General features: G+C 41.4%; 2 protein-coding genes across 4 annotated transcripts in view; both read left to right on the top strand.

The window, feature by feature from the left end:
• Positions 1–10164, top strand: part of LOC132959274 (nck-associated protein 5-like) — a 124072-nt gene extending 113908 nt beyond the window's left edge. For all 3 annotated transcript variants that reach the window (XM_061032158.1, XM_061032159.1, XM_061032160.1), the window contains 2 exons: positions 90–262; positions 7549–10164. In XM_061032158.1, the coding sequence (XP_060888141.1) occupies positions 90–262; positions 7549–7863 (488 nt within the window). In that variant the 3' untranslated portion in view covers positions 7864–10164. The remainder of the gene's footprint in view (positions 1–89; positions 263–7548) is intronic.
• A 735-nt stretch (positions 10165–10899) lies between these two features.
• Positions 10900–20202, top strand: LOC132959275 (ly6/PLAUR domain-containing protein 1-like). The gene is made up of 4 exons (XM_061032161.1): positions 10900–11118; positions 14083–14217; positions 16386–16659; positions 17032–20202. Exons 1-3 carry the CDS (start codon positions 11070–11072, stop codon positions 16631–16633), a joined length of 432 nt encoding a protein of 143 aa, XP_060888144.1. The 5' UTR covers positions 10900–11069; the 3' UTR covers positions 16634–16659; positions 17032–20202.
• Positions 20203–22176: the final 1974 nt, after the last annotated feature.

Here is a 22176-nt window from a genome sequence, read left to right as displayed (position 1 = left end):
TTCATTAATTTCTTCCCATTTTAACATTACAGCTGCTTCCTTTCTCTACATGTCCACGTACTTTAACAACCAAATTCCTGTTCCTACAGTGGCTCACAACGAGGACACCCTGAAGAGGAGCAGCGTGGAGAAAACCCCGTCAATCATGGACTACTACCAGCACGACGTGTTTTCACATCTGGAGGACAGCAGGAGGCTCTCACAGTACAACCTGTTGCACAAAGAGTCATCCCTCGATGGCAAAGCTGGAGACAGGCTCAGCGTGAGTAAAAACACAGCTCATTGTTCCCAGCTGATCGGTTTGAATCATAAAAGATGATTTACAGGCATGCTGCTGATTCCTATCAAGCATTTTATTAGTCATTACACAGTTAGACTCTCGTTGAGAAATATAACATGCTGATGTTTGGTTCTTGGATTTTTCTGTTTACTGGAAGTAAGACTCACCACTAATCCACCATGAGCGAAGCACTTGTCAACAGTGGCAATCAAACTTCCTGATATCAGGCAGAAACCTCGAGCAGAACCAGACTCATGTTGAACAAGTATAGTACAATTATTCCAAAAATGTATGGAGCGTTTCCGCATCATATTACCTAGAGGTAGCATAAATGAGGTGAAAAGGGCTGGGCCAAGCACAGCACCAGTTGGGACTCCACGACCAACCAACCATGACTAACCTTTGTGTGTATCGAGCTACTTATCAGCAACATGTTTAAACTGAGATCACAGATAAAAATGATCCAAACCAAAGTGCTTGTTTGCTCAAGTTTCCAAAGTAATAAGAAAGCATCTCGTTCTCACAGTGCGGGTAGAAGTCCAGTTATTGACAGAATGATCTATGAGTTATTTCTGCTGTAATGTCAAACATATTGTAGGAAAAATGGGGAATTTGACATGAAATTTCAGTCTGAAAATGTCTGCGATTTGGATTTTAAAATGTGTATAATCCCTGTGATAAATCCCGGCAGCTTCCAGGTGTAGATGCATGAGACTTTCTGATGTATGAAGAGAATATGTGTGAGATGCTGCGAGAGTCTGCCCTCAATGAAATTCTACCCAGGATAGACACAGGGTGTGACGGGGTTTGAATATTATTTTTTCTCCCCGCAGCGGAGGCATGAAGATGAATAAATTGAATTTTTGCCACTCTGGTGTGTCATAGACTTCAGCAAGGAGGCTTTCAGATAGTCAGAGTGACTCAGACTTTACTTCTGAAATATTTCCAAAAGCATGGACAAAACTGCTGAACTCCCAAGCATTTTATTTTACACTTTTTTTTTTTCTTTCTTTTGGTTAAATACTGGAATTGTTTGCAGATTTTCCTAAAAAAAAAAGGCGCCTAATTGCTTTCGATCGCCTCGCCCTCTCGTGTCAGCGAGTATTTGCCTACTAGTATTTAACACTGCTGAATGACAAATGAGAATCAGAGACCATGAAATGGCCTCCAGCCTGCAGGGCCTCGGCTCTGTGGGACAGCCAAACTCTCCTCCCGCTGACACAAAAATCCATATTTTGAAAAAAGGATCTGACTCAACACAAGCTTAAAACACAGTCGTGTATGAGAAGGGAGAAAACATCTCAATTTATTCAGCGTGTGTTTTATTCTTGACCTTTGGTGTCCTTCTGGAGCTCAACATCATGACCAGGTATGGACTATTTGCTCAAGTAAACCCATAAATTTGAATAATTATGCAGAATTTCCTGGAGATTTCATTCATTTTCTACATTAAAGAGACACATTCGGATGGATGTTTGTTGGTAGAAAGATCAGTGCAAGCTCTGAGCTTTTTCTTTTCTTTTCCTTACTCACCAAGCTAAAAACGTGTATGACGTTATCCTAGGAGGCAAGGTTCTTAGTTTAACAAAGCAACGAGAAGCAGGAATCTCCTGAAAGATACGTTTTCAATCCTGATCCGAGTCCCAGCAGAGAGAGCCAGTGCTGTGCAACCAAGCTGCAAGCACAACTCCATTAGCTGACATGCGCGATCCAACAAGAGCGCTGTGTTTGTCTCATCCTCAAACCTGTCTGTCATCTAATTGGATGCGCTAGGCTACGTTTCCGATGGTAGCGGGGTAGCCTTCAGCGCTAGCAGCGACTGGAAACAAGAGGTCAAGAGACAAACTCCCAAAACAATCTCGCATCATGTCCGGTCCTGTCAAAGCAACTTACATTCACTCAAGCACTGGACTCATCGTCTTGAACATGTGACAACTAAAACAAGTTGATGCAAAGAGTAAACTACCAAACAGAACAGGAAGTGGTTAAAGGATGATTCAATCTGATTGGCTGCAACATGGAAGTTATACAATGGTCTGGGTTAATACTCGATTCTGATTGGCTGCAGGGTGTTCACTATTTCTTCATAATACACACATATAAAGAAGTTACAATAAAAGAGGCTGTTCTTGTTCTTAATTTTACACCCTGGCAAAATAGTCAGCTTTGGTATAAAACAGGTAACCACAGCGATATGACTGGGGTTCATCTCTATTGACAGATTCTCCTTTAAAATATAGAACGGACTCCTCGTTGTGCATTATCCCTTACATAATGGACCTTTGCTAAACTTGACACTGGGCGCAACCTTCAGTATGAGTGTGAAAGTGAGTACATTAATCACAGCAAAGGATCAATACCTTTTTCAAGCCCTCTCAGTCTAAAAGTGAGTCTTTAAACCTTTTCCTTCTTAAAATAAGCACTGCCAACACAAACACTGTATATCAACTGTCCTCCAAAACAAATGAGCTGACTCAGGGAATGTTTAAGAAATGGATTTCAGCAGGTTAAAACAGCAGAAAAGAAAGGGAGGATGGTTGTAGAGTAAGGAGTACTTGACTTTGGGAATAGTGGAATTAATAAAAGGCTTAATACAAACCAGAATGAGAAATATTTGCAGTGATTCCACAACCAAGTTATTAAATCCCCTAAATTAAAGTAGTGATTTTCCACTTTATAGAATTCCATTTTGAGCCTGAGTCTGTATTGATTTTGACAATAACCTTACTGAACTGTGAATCAGCCGTAATGATGGATGACTGCTGTTGAACCCATTTACCCTACATTATTCCTTTAAAAGAAGACAATCCATCTGCGTCTCCATCACCTCCTCAACCCCTCTCATTGCATGTCAATACCTGAGACCTGAGCTGCCGCTTTTTCCTTTTGTCTTTGCTCGGCTCGGGATCTTTTGACTCCGCACACGTCGTCAGTGCCGGCACTTTTGGGGAAGTTTGGTGGCTGGTAGCGGGCCCCGTGTCAGAAGCGGGTGATTTAAGCGCCTTTAATAACCTTTCACAAACACTCAGGAGAGTGATGTAAAGCTCAGCGGCTCCCATCAGAGCCCTCACAGCCCGCGCTGGCCTCCCATTCATCATCCTGACAGCACCTGACAGCCCTGCTAACGGCGAACCTCCGCCCCCTTCTGCTTCTATCCTCTCCTTCCTCCGAGTCCCTCTTTCTCCCACGTGTCTCTCCTCGTCTTCCTTTCAGTTTTGCCTCTCTCTATTTAGCTACAGCTCCTCTCAGTTGACTTCTGTTCTAAACAGTTTTCTCTTGTCCTTCCTTGAAGTCCCTTCCCAAACTTTTCTCATTCCTTTGCGTCTTGCTCTCTCTTTTCTTTTCCCACCCTTTGTATGAAGGAGAAAGGAACCGCTGCAGGAAAACAACTTGTGCCAAGAAGTCACATCAGTGAAGTTGGAGGGATTCCTGAGGTCTATGTGACCTGCGTCCCCAAACCAGCAGTCAGAAAAATCAGCATGCACAGCCTCTCCGCGAGCATGGAACAGCTTGTTTCCTTGAGCAATGATTACATGGCAAGGGAACATTTCAGTTGACGTGTAATTTGAAATAGGGCCGCTGGATAACCAAAACTATATCGGCGTACAAATGAATATCAACAGTAGAAATATGTGCTCCTCTTGAGCTGCTGTCAGAATGATAGCATTGCTAGCCAGCACAATACTGGAGCAGCAGTGTAGGTTTTCTACCTTTAAATTGTTCATCCAAAACTTGCCGCCCAATGAAGATACAAATCATCTTGCCGTATGCACAGTGGGAATAGACCTGTCATATATCACACTGTCGTCTGCATACAATGTGATTTTTACCATTCTTATTAAACATTCAATAACCCTGTGAATTCCCCATATTATATGAATTATCCCGCAGATTGGAAACTTGGAGCTTTAAATTGGGATGACTAAATGATAAGTATTATCTTTGTAAATGGTGTATTCCTTAAGATTTCAGGCCAGATTAATATGCCCTTTTGCACTTAAATAGTCTTTTAAAATGTTATATATCCCTGAGGAGAGAAACCAAATAATCTCACCCTCTTTACTGAAGAAGTCACCTGAATAAAATAACAAACTCTCTATCTGGTTTCATCCTGACAAATCAGTAGTTTTCTACAAAGAAGTTGAACAAAGGAGGTTGGTTTTCTTGCTGAAGGGAAGCCTGTTACTTAGCTCTTCATCAATCAGTTCATCCAGGCTGCTTCTTTGTGTTGCATACATCCGTGCAAAAATTAAAATATACCAGTTGGTGATTTTTTAATGACCATGTCTCGTCTTGTCTTGATTGGCTGACCAGAAAGAAATCGTGGTTGGCACTTATCTCAGTGACTTAAAAATAGTATTTTCTTTGGCTGTCACAAGAGCCATCACTTATTTCACCAGTTGAAGCAGCAGCAGGAAACATAGGGTTTGCAGACCTTAGTTAAGTCACATCAACTCACGGTGACTTCACCACCGTCAAAAATCCTAAATCAGGGAGATCATTGGATGTAGGTAGATGGAACTACAAAAACAGTGGATTTAGCAAAAAAGTCATATCTGTGTAAGTAAAAAATGTCAGGAACAAGAAAAGAGAAGAAAACATTGCAGCAAGGGAAAGGAGGAAAACTATATCTTGCTGAAGTCACAATAGAAGAAGCTTTGAGTGAAGCACTTCACTCAATTCTAGTTTAGACATCCCATTACTGACATATGATGCAGAACCACTTACCGATTTGGCCCCTCGTGTTTTCAAGTGGGAAGTTCTCACTGAGGCTTCTGCCTGCAGACTCAGTTATGTGTGCAGCCATCATTTAGGCTGAACCCGCAGGTTGTACAGAGAGCAGCACCGAGAAGGTTCGATCCACTGGTAATTGTGTTACTCCAAAATCAAACCCAATCAGCGATAAGACAGCACATCCCCATCTTTCTTCTTGTTTCTGTCCAGAGACAGATATATAGCAGGGGTTTGGGGAGAAAGTCCAAACACAAAGACTGTTTCTCACTGTCACCCAGCTCTTCTAATCTCTGTTACCCTTCACGTCACGCCCTCTTGTGTTTCCTAAGGCCATAAAAAGTATTTTTTCCATGACTGACTGTAATCATATAAGTGATGTTGAGCAGCATTATGTGGGTGTTTAGTTGAAAGTCTAATCTGAATGCAACACCTGTGCTTCATTTGAGCTTAACCTCCTCACCTACAAAAACCTAAGTAACAGTTCATATCACCCAAGAGTCAGATGTCTCCTTTGGGCGTTTTTTCCTTTGACTATACAATATAATACAATACTTAATTGTCCCCCAGGAGGAAATTTGTTCTCACAGCTTTGCAGCTTTGCACGGTTGGTACACAAGACCTTTGAGTCTGTCTTCTTTACAAATCTATTTTGATGGTGCCCACAAAAAAAGGTCATAATAAGTGCACATGAAGTGGGTTTGAAGGGATCTTATAGTGGAAGTTTGATTTGAAATAGTTTTTAGTTCAAGCTCTCAAGTTGTAGAGTCCTTAATAAAGCAGAATGCAGTTGTTAGACATGTTGCTTTTTGGGAACAGAGGCATGATTTTCTTCTTCTCCAGCTTGTCTTGCTGCTTGTACAAATAGTTCTCGTACTTGGCTATCTGTGCTCGGAGTCCCGGTGGTTTCATTCCAACCTCTAAATCACAGGATAGCTTACACCTGGGTTGGCAGGTGAATGCAATTAGCTAGCTAGGAGAGGAAATGACAAGGCTTCAGGCCTGAGAGGAACACGGCTGAGAACCACAGTCACTATTGTTTGTGCTCTCTCCTCCCACACATTGAGCCCGATATATAAAGCATTATGCATGGACCGGCTGTCTCTGTAGAACTTGTCAGAAAGCATTCAAAAATATATGTAGAATGTGAGGTTACAGTAAAATAAATATCAATGGAGGTTGAGTCTGAATTGTATTCCCAATCAATTCAAAAACATAATTTTTGGTCTTGTTTAACTCATTAACAAACGACTCCTAATGGCGCCAAAAAGTAGCTTATTTGGGCTACTTACAGTAAACGATGTGAGTGGATGGCTTGCACTCTGGTTTGAAGTGGTGGTAGAGGGCTCTGTGGTAGACTACTGTTAGCTATTGGCTATGTGCCCAGATGTTCTTCTTCTAAATGTTGAATTTGTTCCTAGCCTTCTGGAGTTTTTCCCCTCTTGTCTCCCGACACTCGAGATAGATGCTTGTGAAGTTCTAGTTGTCGGTCTCAGGGAAGATACACCGAACACAACAAACTGCTAAATTGTCCAGGTTTGGAGCATCCCAAGAGGTTGCCTTGACCCCCCCAGCTATTCCTCTGTGTACTTACCTCTGCAGAAATACCTGACTGGAACTGCTTTGTGGAAAATGCAGATACCCAGAGAATTTAGTTTACAGCGCCTGAGGAGGGATTTTGAAGCTGATTGGTACAGTAACAAGCTCCCTAAAGTGCATTTTGAGACGTACAGTAGAGGTCACTGAAATAGTTGGCGCATCATGAACAACAAAGGACTATTTTAAGCTTCATGTGTTGTTTTGTTCTCCCAAGACAGTGTCTGACTCGTGGGTCATTAGTGTAGCAATGATGTGGCAAAGAGTTCCAAAGAATCCACTGCTTAATTAATGCAGGCTTTCGCACTTTTGTTGCTGAGTTGCCTCAAGGCCTGTACCCTTGAAGGGCCATCATGCTCGGATGTGAAGACACAGCCAGTCCAGGGATAAGATTAGAAGTAACACCTCCTGAACTGTCACGACTCAGAGCACATCCAGGATTATATCCTCCCACTAATTAAGGCGCCATCGACAGATAGCAGCTTTAGCCGTAACATTTCCTCTGAGTAACATATTGTAAATTATGCTTATTTATAAAGCAGACCGCCACGGGCTCTACAAAAAAAATCATCTTACAAGACAGTTAATATAACGGGGGGGGAGTGGGTGGGCACAGATGCCCAGTGATGCATGCTTGCCAACACCCAAGACATACATTTGGTCCTTGAGCACGATAAAAGTCTCAATATAGATCACTGTCGTGCTCCCAAGTGGCATTTGCCTTATTGCTTTGCAGCACAACACTGCAAATGAGATGAGTTACATGGTGCAACATGAGACTTACTTCTGTGCTAAGCAGATCCGTCTAACCAATAGATGTGTGGAAGGTCTCACCAGCATGAACATGAGACAAAACAATAAGTTTAACCATGAGTAAAGATGAGTACAAATATCGTTTGGTATGCTCTGAATTAATGCATAGTCCTTTCTTTCCTCTGCAGAAAGAGATACCCATGGAGAAGACAGCAATCAGTGCAAACCAGTCAGGATCTCTCGACTTCTCCTTGGAGTCCTTGAACAATCTGAACCACAGCAGCTCCAGCAGTGGCAGCCTGTATCCGGACACCGGCTCGGGCAGCCGCGTTGTGGACTGCCTTGTTGAGACAGCAAAGAGCGTCGAAGACTGCTGCAAGTTGGACGAGCCTTCTTCTTCTAGCTTCTCGAGCAAGCCCGGGGCGGATCCCGTGGGTTCACTCAGTGACTCGCTGTACGACAGCTTCTCCTCCTGCACCAGTCAGGGCTCCAATGACGTGTAGGGGCAACGAGTACCAAGGCAGGACCTCAGTGCCAGAGTCCGGGTCAAGTTTTGTTGTCAGACCAACTCCCTTACTTATTGGATAACTTTTTCTTACTCTCTTTGCATTCAAAACCCCATGCATTGACTGGCTAGTTATTGAAGCATACTGCCAACCAATGGTGGGGATTCCCCATTGATTGTTATCCTTGTTCAACCTTTCAAATCTCCTTAAGCAATAATGTCAGCTTTATCGAGTAAAAGAATATCCAACAGGACTTGGTTTGTTGACTTTGGTCCCAATCCCCCTTGGACATGGTTTCAATTCAAACTGACTTTTAACCAATGATTGGAAATGACTCCAACTGGACTCAACTGGTCTTGACTTCGACCCTGCCGCTAAGCATGGATCCTTTCCTGGTTATGTACAACGCAAAGCACTTATTAGAATTCAAGACACGAGGATGAAACCTCAACTCAACACCAAACTTGGACTTTTAATAGTTTGACTTTGGGTGTGGTGGACTTGACAGCAATATACAGCATTGTCTCATTGCAATTTTTTTTGTTTCCTCTTCCCCCAATGCTGGGGAACTTCTTATCATTGCACTGTAAGAAATACTGTACAAAGTTTGTAAGAAGTGTAAAGTGAAAGATTATTCAAGCAGTGATGAGCAGCGCTGAGGGCAATAACATTTTGATTTGACAGCATTCCTGTTTGCTAGAGACTAGACCTAAGGTGTCATTTTATGTTTGCTGCTAAGTCTGTTGCCCAGGATCACAAGACATCATAACACACCTCGTTCGTCTTTTCTACTGGTTTTTTAAGCAATATTTTTACATCTACTACAACATTAACTACATCAACAATCACATTGTCTTTCATTTTTGTTAATGTTAAGTCGTGTTACGGTCAAATCAGTTGCCAATCTTGTCATTGTGTGTTATTTCAAGTAGGGATGCATGGTATAGATATTTTAGTTGATACCGATATCTCATCATTTCCAGCTTCTCATGTCAGATACTGAAAAGAAAGAACATTTGAAATTTGTATTATTTTCAGAAGTTCATTTCGGAGAAAATGTGTGGCCATGTCTTCCTCTGAAACTGATTTCTTTTAAAATCTCAATCCATGCTTCATATTGACTACATGCACCGATATTTACCGATATAACTGTGAAAGGCCGATATCAGGGCTGATCATTTCAATGCTGAGATGTTGTGCATCCCTGATTTTAAGCAGTAAAAACAAAAATCTTTTGTTGCTGCAAATGTTCTGATGTCAGCTGGTATACATCATGCTATGCTTCCACATGGTACATACACTTAAACGATGATTTTTCAGTGTCTGCCTGACGCACAGGTACACCTAACGACCAGCTTTTTTTCCTCGACGCATCCAGTGTCATTGTCGGTAGCTCAGGGAACACACTGGACTCATGTAGATTGTAAGAACTTTAAAAAAAAAAAAAAGCAGCCATCAGGAATAAGTCAACAACAAAAAAAAAAAAGTTTTTCCTTTTTCTTTGGGCTCCTTGTGCAAAACTTCAGAATCCGAGTTTCTGATGTAGCTTAGCATACCTGAACTCTCCAAACCTCATTTTTCCTTTCATAGGTGTATATTATGTTGTACATAGAAACTGCTATAAGTTAATATCAGAATGGGCATTGCTGATTGATATATGCAAATAAGGAAAAAAGACAACAACAAAAAAAGGTGTAAATTGTTTGCCAATCATTCAACCAAGGTTTTACGTCTACTGTTTGAAAACGGCATGTATTCTTTAGGAGTTCTTGTTTTCAAAAAAAAAAAAATTATTTTGATCAATAAGAGCTGATGCTAAAATATTTTATCACTTTATTTTAAAGACATATTTGAACTTTAGGTGAAGTTATTATGCCAAATCTTTATCTGGAATCTGACCAGCTGGTGCTAATCAACAGAGCCGCCTGTGTGTGTTTTGGATTTTTCTATGAAACTGTTAATATTGTATGAAGAGAGTCTGAAGAGGACTTGTGTATTTTTCTAGATGTCCAGTATTTATACCCACATTTTGTACTGTCAGACTGTAGTGTGATTGTCATGCTTCACCTCTCTCCTTAAATGTTCCTGGTTCCTTTGTAAAGAGAAATGGTTACCAGCAGTGTTACTTTGGTAATTATTATTATTATCATTATTATTATTATTATTATTATTATTAATAATGTTAATGTTATTATTATTACTGTGTGCAATTCTGTCTGTTACACCAGACTTTAATGCTATATTTTATGTAACTATTTCCTAAATAAATATGAGAAACTATTTCCTATTTCAAACTGAGCTCCAACATGTGTTTTGGTATTTTTATTTATTTAGATAAGGCATGATGCACCCTCGTGCATGCATAAGTCACAAGGTGATTCATTCAAGCTTTTTTTCCCCCCCACCATGAAAACAAAAATGTTTGGAGAGCACCCTGAAATCTTTCACCCCGGGGGCGATGTGTGTAATCACCGCCCCCCTCAAGGTCTGTCAGCGGGAAGGTGAAGCTCAAAGCCGGCGACAGTTTACTGAAAGACCTCGCTGCTGCTGCTCCGCGCGGAGGCATTAATAACCATTAGGCCCTTGATGGGTAATAACACGCGTATAAATAAACGCAATTAGTTAGTGCTCGCTCGGATGATTTTTCTCTCTCTCTACAAACAACAACACAATCAAGAGAGATGCAACAAATAAAACACCTACAGCAACATAATACTTGTAAACTATCTCTGAACATTCAGACAAACATGACAATATTTGATAAAAGTTGACAAATTGATTACATTAATAATTAATATATATAGATTTATCATTTATAAATCCAAAAAATCAGTGAAGAGTGAAATGCCATATATGTGTAAACTACGTTTTGAATACCTCTTCTATCAGTACATAAAGGCGCACTGCATAACTGAGATATGAAAATACCAGATGTGCGCTCATCATCACGTGGTGCGCCTGATGATTTCTGCGCTCTGGTCTCCTCTCTCTCTCTCTCTCTCTCTCTCTCTCTCTCTCTCTCTCTCTCTCTCTCTCTCTCCCCGCTCCGGAGCGTTCTGCTCTCACCTTAAACCAGAGCCGAGAGGATGAGCGGATCCGGGTTTGGTGTTCCTCCGCCGCGGTTCCTACTCCTCCATGCCTCCTCCGCCTAAAACAAGTCCACTTGTTCGGATGTTTCCCCTCCGAGCGGCTTCTGGGAGAGAATGCGTCTTCTCGTTTTTGCGACTTTATTCGGAGTCTTTCTTGACGCAGGTAAGGTGCGAGTTGAAGAGACAGTGGAGCCATTTACACTCTATGGATTCTGTCTTCATTCGTGCGTAACAGGTGTAACATGCATAATTATAAACAAATAATTGACTTTATATGGTTTGCATCCAAAGCATAGATATTTAAACCAGTATATCTCTTTTGTTTCTAAAATAATTCTATAAAATATTTTCGACTTTATTTTTGAAGAATTGCCTTTTCGTCAATAATTTTCCTATGCGTAATTTACGACTCTGGCTACGGTTTGGCTCCCAGATCTGGATTAAATAGAAACTTTAACGTATCTTTGTGTTCTTTTTGGAAAGATTTTGAAACATGGAAAAATAATGAGAAATTTATAACAATCACGTTGCGATTGTGGAGCTCTTTACGCACAGATGCGAGGGCGCCTCGCCGGGCTTCTCTGCGCTTTTTGGAAGAAGTGACAGACACAGATTCAAGCCAATAACACCCTTTAATGTGTTGCTTCTTATTCTCTATCAGACCTTCTTCTTGCCATAATGAGCAATAATTAAAAGCCACGTTGCGTTTTTTGGTGCTGTTTTACGCATGGACGGATCATTTCTGTGCTGGACTCGTGTGCGCTTTTTTGGCACGTAGGGAAGAAGACAGAGGCAGCGACTTCTTTATCTTTGCGACATTACGTTTCCAAGGAGCGTCTTGATTTCAGTTCTCTTTTGGATCTTCTCAGTATAAATGTTGCTGAAGATGCTGCCATTTTATTCCTTTATTTTTCTGTTTTGTGGAGCCGGCAGTGATTATAGTTTATAGGATTCTGAATGCAGTGGGTGCAAAACAGGATTTTCTTATCACCTTTTGTTTTGCTGTTGGGGGGAAAATAAAAAAGATTTCGAGCCATTCTGCAAACCTGATAGGCTTGTGCCCTCCGGTTTGACAGATGTTCCTCCTAAATAAGAGTGTACCCTGTTATCACAATGATTGATGGAGGTTGCAGATATTTGCTTGCTTTAAAGTAATTAGTCCTGGGTTGTGATGTTATATGTGGGACCTTTATCAGATGCGTTTTGATGGTGCTGTCGGAGTTGAGATTAATGCTTGGTGCCACTTCAATAATTACATCGGTAATATATGTCAGCAGGGACGGATTGCTTGTGTTGGTTGTTTGGGAGAGAAAGGGCAGTGGGAGTGGAAGGTTTTGATTGAATGCCTCCATATGATGCTGATATTGAAGATATCTTATAGAAATATGAATTGAACCAGACTAGGTTTGGCATCTCAATTTTGTGCTGATTAAGACTTCATTTTTTTAATGAAGAACAATTTTTATCTTTCACATGCCTGCAAAAATCATCCACACACCCTGGACTTTGCCAGTGATGTAAAGGGTTCTTGAGAAATTGTGATGATATTTGCACAGAACTTTTGCACATAAAGCACACTGTCTGCGTGAAAATGATCCCAAATGTTTGATTGTTTATTTTTCTAGCTCTAACAGCCACACAAAAAAAGCACCAAAATGTCAATTTTAACTGACATAATCTTGACTCAAAGCTGTTACATTTTCTCCGGTTTTACGCCTCAAAGTTTTCACAGATGCTTTGCCCTTTCTGCAGGGCGTTCACCATAAAAAAAAAAAAAAAATGAGTTTTGAGGCTTTAAAAGCATCAGATGAAATTTGCAAAAAGCCCCAAGAATCACTGAATGTTATCTTTTACGAGACGACAAAGTGCAAGCTGTCGGATATCCACATTTTTATTATCTCAGGGGAAGAGAATTCACACGGGTAATCTCTGCTACGCCAGAGTGCATCCAGTCCCCTCTTACAGCCTGTTTGTGTTGTAAATGGCGCTTTATCACCTCTGAAATCCATGCAGTTAAAAGGGGATTCAAACACACTTTCATGTGTTTTCTGTTACTTTACAGCTTGTTCTCACCTCTGGCATGTGAATCCATAACCTCTCTGTTGACACTCATGAGACAGGCAATGAAAACAGCCCAGAAACACCAAAGATTGGACTTCTTCTTTCTTTGTAAAGACACAGAACCCTCGCCACTGCCCTTCTCCAGCAGCCGTAATGTCACAACAATGTGTTGACAACAGGGCCGATGACATTGCACTCTCCATTAGTCTTCTTTTTTTTGCTGCAACACCATCAAAGGCACTCACACAAATCCATAAAAGCCTCTGCAGTTTGACTCCAGGAAAAGATAAAGAAGAGGTTATATAATAGATTCACAAAACGAGTGAATCTATGAGTACTGTGAACAAATTTCAGTAGTATTAACTCAGTAAGACTAACATATAAGGTTCCTGGAAAACAGGAATGTGACCTTGAAGTAGAGAAAAGCAGTGACGCCAATGAAGCTGGTTTCACTTACTTCGTCCTACTTTTCAAATCGATATTAAGATTTAAAAATATATTTCACAAGATTTGATAAAGTAATATTTTCAATCATTTGGGGTAAAATTATTATAAAAGTTGTCATCAGTGGTCTAAACGTGCTGCTAGGTGATTAACGTGCCATTAAACAGAGCCAGGCTAGCTGTATCATGTTTTGGTCTTCGTGCTAAGCTAAGCTAAGCTAAGCTAAGCTAATGGCCTGCTGATTCATACCCCAACAACTTGAGAGTCTTTTCATAAAAATCTCAGAAATGACTCGATTTAACAAGAAAATATATCGCAATAGTCTTTTTTTGACCACCAGAGGGCGCTGTCTGCGGTTGTCTCCCCTTGTTTGCCTTTTGTCGTTAAAGTAGTAGAACTTAGTGACACTTTTTATTTATGATCTTAGGAGTAAATATTCAACTTCAAGAGTCAGATTTATTCATAAATTGTCTCAGACGCATGTATCTCGTATCTTGAGTTGAATATTTTTCTTCCCAAGCTTAAACGTATAATTTTGCTTATCTCATAAGAAATCATTGATGGTATCGATCTAAAGAAGTTCTACAATAATTGTCATTCTTGTTTGTGCTCCGTGGTGCAGGAGATGCCCTTCAGATCCAGTGCTACCAGTGCGAGGAGATGAAGCACAATGACTGCTCCACACCGGAGTACATCGTCAACTGCACCGTCAACGTCCAGGACATGTGTCAGAAGGAGGTGCTGGTCAAACCCGACGGTAAGGGGACGATTCATTCTCACGCTGTTTGGATTGCATCGGCTGAGCTCAGCGTTTTTTTTCCAGTGTAATCCAAGAAAGAGTCATTAATGCTGTTGATTGAGGATGTGAATGTGCAGGATGAGTCGAAAAGCAAGAGTTCCAGTTTATCGATGGTTAATATGTGACCAATTGGAGCCCGGCGGTTAACATATCACTAAGAAGTTACAGGACACCTCTGAGCATTGAGTATATTTCCTCAGCAGTCAGAGGAGGCGAGGCAATTACATGAAGTCACTAAGCACTCAGCAATCTTCTTGATGCCAAACAGGGCAGACAATTAGCATAAATACTGATGCCTCGACTGGGATGAGTCTGAGACGATGTCGTAAACAAGGCTGTCTGGAAAACGGCAGGTCAAAAAAAAAAAAAAAAAAAAAAAAAACTTTTATCGCGTCGATGTGTCATTTTTCAAGTTATGCAATTGCAGCACAGATAAACAGCACATTAAATCAGCTGTTTGCGTTTTCTCTCTCGCCTTTAAAATGACTAATGAGACAGAGACACAGCCCTCCAAAAGGATACCAGACGATCCATCCCCCCCCTCACAGATGTAACACCTTTTAATCCAGAAAATATGTGACTCTCCGACCCAGCAGAGGAGGCCGATCAGGTCGAAGCAATCCCCTGTGATTTTCAGCGTAATAGACATTGTTATCTGTTATTTTGTTCTTCTGCTCGGCTTCAAAGGTGGACGGAGAGGCATGGATTGATGTGTGGATAGACTCACTGTGATACAGATAGCGTTGGCTCGGAGACAGATCTTCACACTGTGTAACACATCAGTCTGAAAATAAAGCCACACGGAAAAACAAACCTAAAGCCCTTTCATTGTTTTAAGGAGGCATTCCAGTGATGTGTTGTTGTACTTTCACTCCCTGTTCCAGTTTATTTAGCTCATTTGTCAAAGAGACGAGCCTTTTCTTAAAGTGGCACAACATTAGATTAGCTTTGCACTACGGCACAGAAAATAAAAAGGTTCATCTGTAGGGTGTCAAATAAAGGGGGGTGCCTTTATTCAGCCAGTCCAGCAACATCAATCAGGTAAAATGAGTTAAATGGGTTAAAAAATGAGAGATGTAATTAAACGCTGATACACATCACGATAATGGGTTCACCTTACAATTTTGCCACATTATTTAATGACTTTAAAATGTCTATAAAGACATTCGATTGTAGATTTTTAAATAGCATCACTGATGTACAAATACAACAACATGTTACCAGACTGTATTTAGAGGCAGAACAAACATAAATCAAAGAGAAGTTTCAGTATTTGGAGTAAATTTGTGGAATTTGTTTCGAAACGGAAATGAAAGCGTTTAATACACACAAAATTATATAAATAGATTTTTTTTTTTTCCCTGTGATAAGTGTTAAAGTGAACACAAGTCCCGCCTCTAATCAGGAAAATAGCCAATCATGATTGAGGATTTTAGGGTGCCAGATTTCACAGGGGGCCTGAGGCACCCCCAAAGCCAAGCTCCTGGACGCACCCCTGCAGTATTCTGTTTGGCAAGGAGAAAACTTTAAAGATTATTTGTGCTATGGAAAGTGTTAATCAGGACTGGCTTCATGATGAAAAATACTATTACTATAACTTCAAATGGTCTGACAGAGTGACATTCTGCACACATTTCATTTATCTGTCTCTCTTGTCCAATATGGAAACATTTTATTTGCGGGAGAAGAAAAACAACAGAATAAGAAGGTTTCATAAAACAGTAAAATGAGTTCTATAACATAGTGTACGTGTTACATCAACACCAAATGGAGAAACATGACTTCATAATGGAATCAGGCTCTCTGGGGTGCAATAAAAAGTTACAACACTGCAGAATATAAGTTTTTCATACAAGCAACTAAATTATGGTGACATATAGGACACAGTCAAACATCAGTATATAAGAGCAGACACAAAGTCAATAACTCCATGGCTGTGCTGTGCAGTGAAATGGTGCAGCATTGAACAACACAGCGCTCTTATCTGTAATATTTTCAATCCCTGTAAACTCATTACAACAAGAGGAAATAAAGCCCCTTTCTCTCAGGTTGAGGTTGGAGGAGTGGCCAATAACTGTGTGGACATACATAGTAAACTATCTTTTCTTCTGTGTTTTTTTGTGTAGGTATCCATTATCGGAAGTCGTGCGCCTCCTCTGGAGCTTGCCTCATCGCCTCCTCGGGGTACCAGCAGTTCTGCACCGGCAGGTTGAACTCCGTCTGCATCTCCTGCTGCAACACGCCGCTCTGCAACGGGCCCAGGAGGAAGCGACCCGCCCCGTCTGCAGCCACGTCAAGCCTGCAGGCCAGCTCACCGCTTCTCCTCGTCCTGACCTTCTTCCCGCCGCTGCTGACCCTCCTCCCTGTGACGTAGACGGAGGATGCCCTCACCGCTCTGCTGTGAGGGCATATCTAGGGCAAATCGAAGGGTCAAAAAGGGTTAAACATCACTTCTTTAGGTTATCCTTGAGACGTTAGCGAAATGAGCCAAACTTGATTGCACCTTTTGCTCTAACTCTAATTATCTGAAGTGTCGACCTTCACTTAAAGAAAAAAACATAGAGATGAACAAAAAAGGAGCAGGTACAGCTTCTTTTTGGTCATAACATCTACTCTCCTGAAATCTCCTTTATTGCCAATTTCCTTGTTGATTGGTTAAAAGGGAGGAAATCCAAATATCCCAGTTAGGCCCAGTGATAAAAAGCCAAAACTGTTTACAGCCGGTTTTTAAAATATGTGTTTGCAGCTGAGTGAACACACTTTCTGTCGCAGGTTGACGTGGAGCTCCGACCCGCGATCACAGCTGTGGAGCAGATTTGGACACGGCGGCGGCTTTGTACCTCCTCAGCATCATGACAAACTGTTGATGTGATTGATTGACCACCGTGACCTCGAAGAATGACACTGGAAGCCTGGAGAAAAAGACAGTTTGAGAAGCGTTCCTGAAGGGCGCGCCGCTCTGCAGCCGGTGGGGGGGGGGGGGGGGGGGGACATCTCTACATTTCTTTGCTCTTTTTTTGTGAAGTGAAGCGTTTCGTCAGGAGCCTGCTCTGAAGTTCTTTTTCGGGTTATTACACGCTGTAAAAGATGCCGGTAACAGTCTAGATGGAAAATGATATTTTTGAGCTTTGATTTTGTCGGCTTTCAGTGACAGTTCTCCTTCTCGTTGATGCTGATGTTTATGTTGCTCTGGATGATGCACATTTTGTATTTAACACAACAGTATTCAGATCATCTTCATAGATTTTGCAAAAGAAGGCACTTTGAGTGAGACGAGAGTTGATTTAGAGCCGCTCTGAGGCCTCTTTACTGCAGATTTCCCCCCATATATTTTTGCAGATTTTCCACAGCGGCACAGCATCGTACGATGAGAGGATGATTCTAGGTTACATAGAGCTGAATGTATCCATTATAGACATTAGTAAGACACTTTTTTCCTTCGTTTAGAAAGGAGACACTGAGCTTTAATTGGAAACAAACGATAAAATCAATTTCTTACACATAGAGACAGTGCAGTGTGAGATCAAGCTATGAGCACAAATACATCAGGTTGTGTCTGCCATATTCCCCTTTAAGTTCAAGTCCCTTTATAGCTTTACATTGAAAAAGATGTCCAAACTGTATCACTGCATGGAGCCTCTGCTGAAGACCAAATACTAAATGTTCTAAACCGCACCAATGAAAGTACATTTGACTCCCTGGATGAGTCATATATTGATTTTGTTGGGTTTATTCATCTGGGCGTTATTTATTTTCAAATCGAGCGAACAACAAAGCAGAGATTCTGAGGCCAAAAATGTGCTTTAGGTTCCAACCAATCAGGAGTGCCCGTTTAAGAAAATGCTTGAATATGTAAATGGCTGTTGTTCACCGGTTCTTCTTTGTTTGGGAAAGTCGTGCGGCCGCTCTGTTTCCAAGAGGGAAACGGACCATCCGATCATCCGATCAATGTTCATGACAGTTCTTCTGACCGGTCTTCTGTGAAGAGTGACGCTGTATTCTGCTCATATGTGGTGTAAATAAATGTTCTGGGAAAAAAAAAAAAAAAACAGACTTGTTCAAGTGGCTGGACGGCATGTTTTCTCCTCCGTTTGTCTCGCGGCAGCTCCTCGTAAAGAGGTAAAAGCGTCCACTGGAACTTAGGGATGAACTGATGAGAAGTTGTAGGTCAAAGGTCACGTTTGCTGTGATTGTTTTTTAGGTCATAGCATCTTTTTTTTAATGCAATTAGGACACAATTCACATGAAAGTCACATGAAAACTTCTGTTCGGATAAAATAATGAAGTGAAAATATTGTTTTGCCTCAAGGGCAAAGATCATTTCCACTATGACTTCTTCATATAAACCAGATTCCTGTCTTATGAATATCTCAGGAACGCCTCGACACAATGTTTTCAGATTTCCGCGCCAACATCGACTGAAACCCAATGATGAGCTCACTGAAGTGTGGTGGTGAAAATTCAAAGGTCAGGGTAACCGTCACATGCTCAAAAATGCAATATCTCAGCGGTCACCGGGAGAGAATCCTCTTAAATGTGGATCAGATTTCTGCTGCATTATGGGAGCAGTGGATGATACGCCGTGTGCTAGAAACGCCCTACAAGTTCTGCAGAATCTGTAAATAGAGGCGAACAACCACGAGTCTCCAGCTGTGACATTTTCTGCTGACTTGCTGATGAAAAGACTCTCTGGGTTAATCTAGCAATTTACTGGCATGAATTGATTGGTAAGTATCCCAATTAACACGTCCCACACGATTTGAAGGACTTAATTAGGAGCCTTTAAAGTTAACTTTGAGCATTAGCTCCTTTACAGGAAGTTGGTACGCCAGGAAAAAAAAGTCTCAGAGCGGGTGTTTAAAACACAAGAAACTGAAGATGACCCGGCAAAAAAACGGAAAGAATTGTGTCTGCAACAGCCTCCACATGCAGCCACTAAACCTGTCTTTGTAACATTAGAAATCCCCTCAGATATCCATGGAGAACTTTGTGGGGTTTGGAGGAAGGCGCTGACTTTCCTCGACTCTCTGAGAAATGAAATCCTCCTCGGCTGGCGGTCCCTGGAAGGAAGCCCCCCGTGTCTTTAACCTTCACGCAGTCAGACCGAGGACGAAGTGGAACCAATGTTTTATTAAATTAGCTCCATTTCAGGATGCTGCCGTCACTCAATTACTCGTCTATTGATTTGTTTGTGCAGAGTGCAGCCTCTGTGGTTTTTAAATGAGGATGCACATACGTTCATTCCTGCAGTCTTTCAGTCGTAAAGCATCCAAATACACGAGAACGCCCGAGTCTACCTGTGTGCAAGTTCCATTAATAAACTCTGAGACTGATGAAGGAAACAGAGGATTAATGGTTAGTGAGAGTATGTGAAGAATACAGATCAAACATAATCCACTCTGAAGTACACCTGGAGTATAATGACTGATTTTGTCTTGTGGTGAACACTCTGCTAAAAGCCAGCTTCATCAGCAAAGACAAGATGTGAGAAAATGTACAAAGATTCAAACTCTGATACTCAGAGTGACATTATTTCTTGTAATGCTGAAGATATAGAAAGACTGGCGATCAACGTAAACTTTAATTGTTGGTTTTATTCTAAATATTCTGATTTTTTGGTAGGCGAAGGAGAAAAATGTCAACCGAACCGTGAAGATATCAGACGACTTTGATGTTTTAAACGCTGCTGTTTAGCCGCTTCCTGCAGTGTGAAGCGCCCGTATGACTGAGCATCATTAACCGTGGACACAGAGGAGGAGGAGGATGAAGGTGTGGGGATCACAGAGTTGCCGACATCAGATCCTGCGGGATTAAGAAGCAGCAAAAAAACTGCAGATTATTAAAAATAATAAGGCCCACCTCTGCTTTGCTCTAATGACTTGCGTGCAAACACTGACTGCAAATACTCGAGTTGATGAGAGACCCCGACTCGTCTGCTTTGTTTACTGTTGAAAATAAGGGGGGGGGGTGGGGGGGGGGGGGGGGGGAATTATCTAAACTGGCATGGGTGAGAAATGTGTCAGGTACAGGACTAACAAGGAGCAGAATATCAAAAACATGCAGGCGGTCAAAACGGTATTCAGAGGGCCCACATTTGTTTATTTGAACTGGTCTATATGCAGACCAGTTTGCAAAGATATAGGCTACATAATTCTAAGTGGCTACAAGGTGTTAGTGTTTCTGCTGTAGGAGCTGGAAATACGCACAAGTCATCGCTTACAACGAAGCAGCAACCCAAACGACATTAAAATGAAGCCGGCGTGGAAGTGCAAAAAACTGCAGTTCCTCAAGTGTCCACTTGGAAACCCCATTACGGCCCATAATAAAACGACTGGATAAACATGTTTACAGCCTGTGCAACAAATGAACTTGGTATGAAAAGCTAATTTTTATATTAAAAAGTCTTGTTTTTATAACTCATCTTTCAATATAAGAAGCTAGGAGTTCTGTTCACATTTGCATAATAAGGGGGCGGGCCAGTTGACTGACAGACAGACGCATTGTAGCCAGGAGGTTCAAGGCCCGCCTCAGCTCCAGCTCATGGCATGTTTCTAGATAGATCAAAAGTTTCCAATATGGCGACCGCCATCGACTGTCTTCAGATATTAACGGGTGATGTCACTGAGACTGTACGTCCATGTTTTTATACTCGATAAAGCGCCCTTCCGTAACCAATGGGTGATGTCGCTCAGGCTTCGTCCACTACTACACAGTCTATGGAATCTTTGGATTTTCATTTGTTTTGTCTTCTCTGTTGGTGCTCAACCTGCAGATTTGAAAACATTGAGCTATTGGTTAAAACCCTTTAATTCACCGTTACTATCTGGAAATCAGACGCATGCTTCCCAGCCTGGACCAGAAAATGGTCAATAACCCTCAGCCTGTACTGTACATCATGAATACATCAGAGCTGATCTCATCTCATTCATTTCTACTTACTATTCATGAAGGAACCAAAGCTGCAGTATTTCTGCTATCGATTAAAAAAAAGGAACGTCATTAAATTACAAATCCCATTAAGCGTATTACACAGAATAAGAAGAGCAGAGCGTGTACAGCATCAACAATCACCTTCAATCTGATGACTTAGCGTTCAGTCTACTTTACCCACACTTTATTAAAACTCCAATCCCCTTTAGTGCACAGACACAAATCTTCTTTCCAGTAAGTAGGGCCAGTAAAGCAGAATAAACACAATTAAAGTTACAGCAGTGCAAAGGAGGGGAAATGGATGTGCAGCTGTGGGGACGTTATTAAGCATCAGGCTTGTGTTTAATACAAGAACAGGCTGCATTAAAGAGAAGAGGCTTGTGTTTAATACATGCAGAGGTGGACGAGTTAAAGGATTGAGTCAGAGGAGGGGGGGAGTTTGGTTTTGTTTTTGTAAATCACAGCAAGCGACTGGATGATAATCGAGTAGAAATGAGAGCACTGGCGCCCTCTAGTATTCAAAGCAGTGACTCACAAGGAAGGTACGGCACACAGAGTCAGGCAGCTGGTTGTTTAAGGACTGGAGAGGTAGGAAACGGAGCAGGCTGAAGGGAGGTTTAAGAAAAGTCTCGATCATCGCGGAGAGAAGGTCAGGTTTGTCACGGTCAAGAAGTGCTGAGGGGGGCAAATCTCCTGCTGTGAGGGACGTGTGTGAAAGAGCAACTGAGGAACATTTCAGGGGCAGACATTTTTCTGGAAATGTTCAGGAGTGCATGTGTGAAAAAGGCTAGAGTCTCCCTTTGTATAAGCACTCACCCAATCGTATTTATTTAAATAATCTGAAAATCTGGCAGGTGGATTCAGAGGAACGGCAGCATGAGACAAGATGCTTAGAATAAACTCAATCTTTGTCTCAATCTTTATCATTTTTAACCCTTTCTCATTGTTAACATGGAAGCTTTATAATTAAAGTTTATAAGTACAGTA

This window comes from Labrus mixtus, chromosome 24 (assembly GCF_963584025.1).
Source record: "Labrus mixtus chromosome 24, fLabMix1.1, whole genome shotgun sequence".
NCBI lineage: Eukaryota > Metazoa > Chordata > Actinopteri > Labriformes > Labridae > Labrus > Labrus mixtus.
This window is presented reverse-complemented; position numbering and strand designations above follow the sequence as displayed.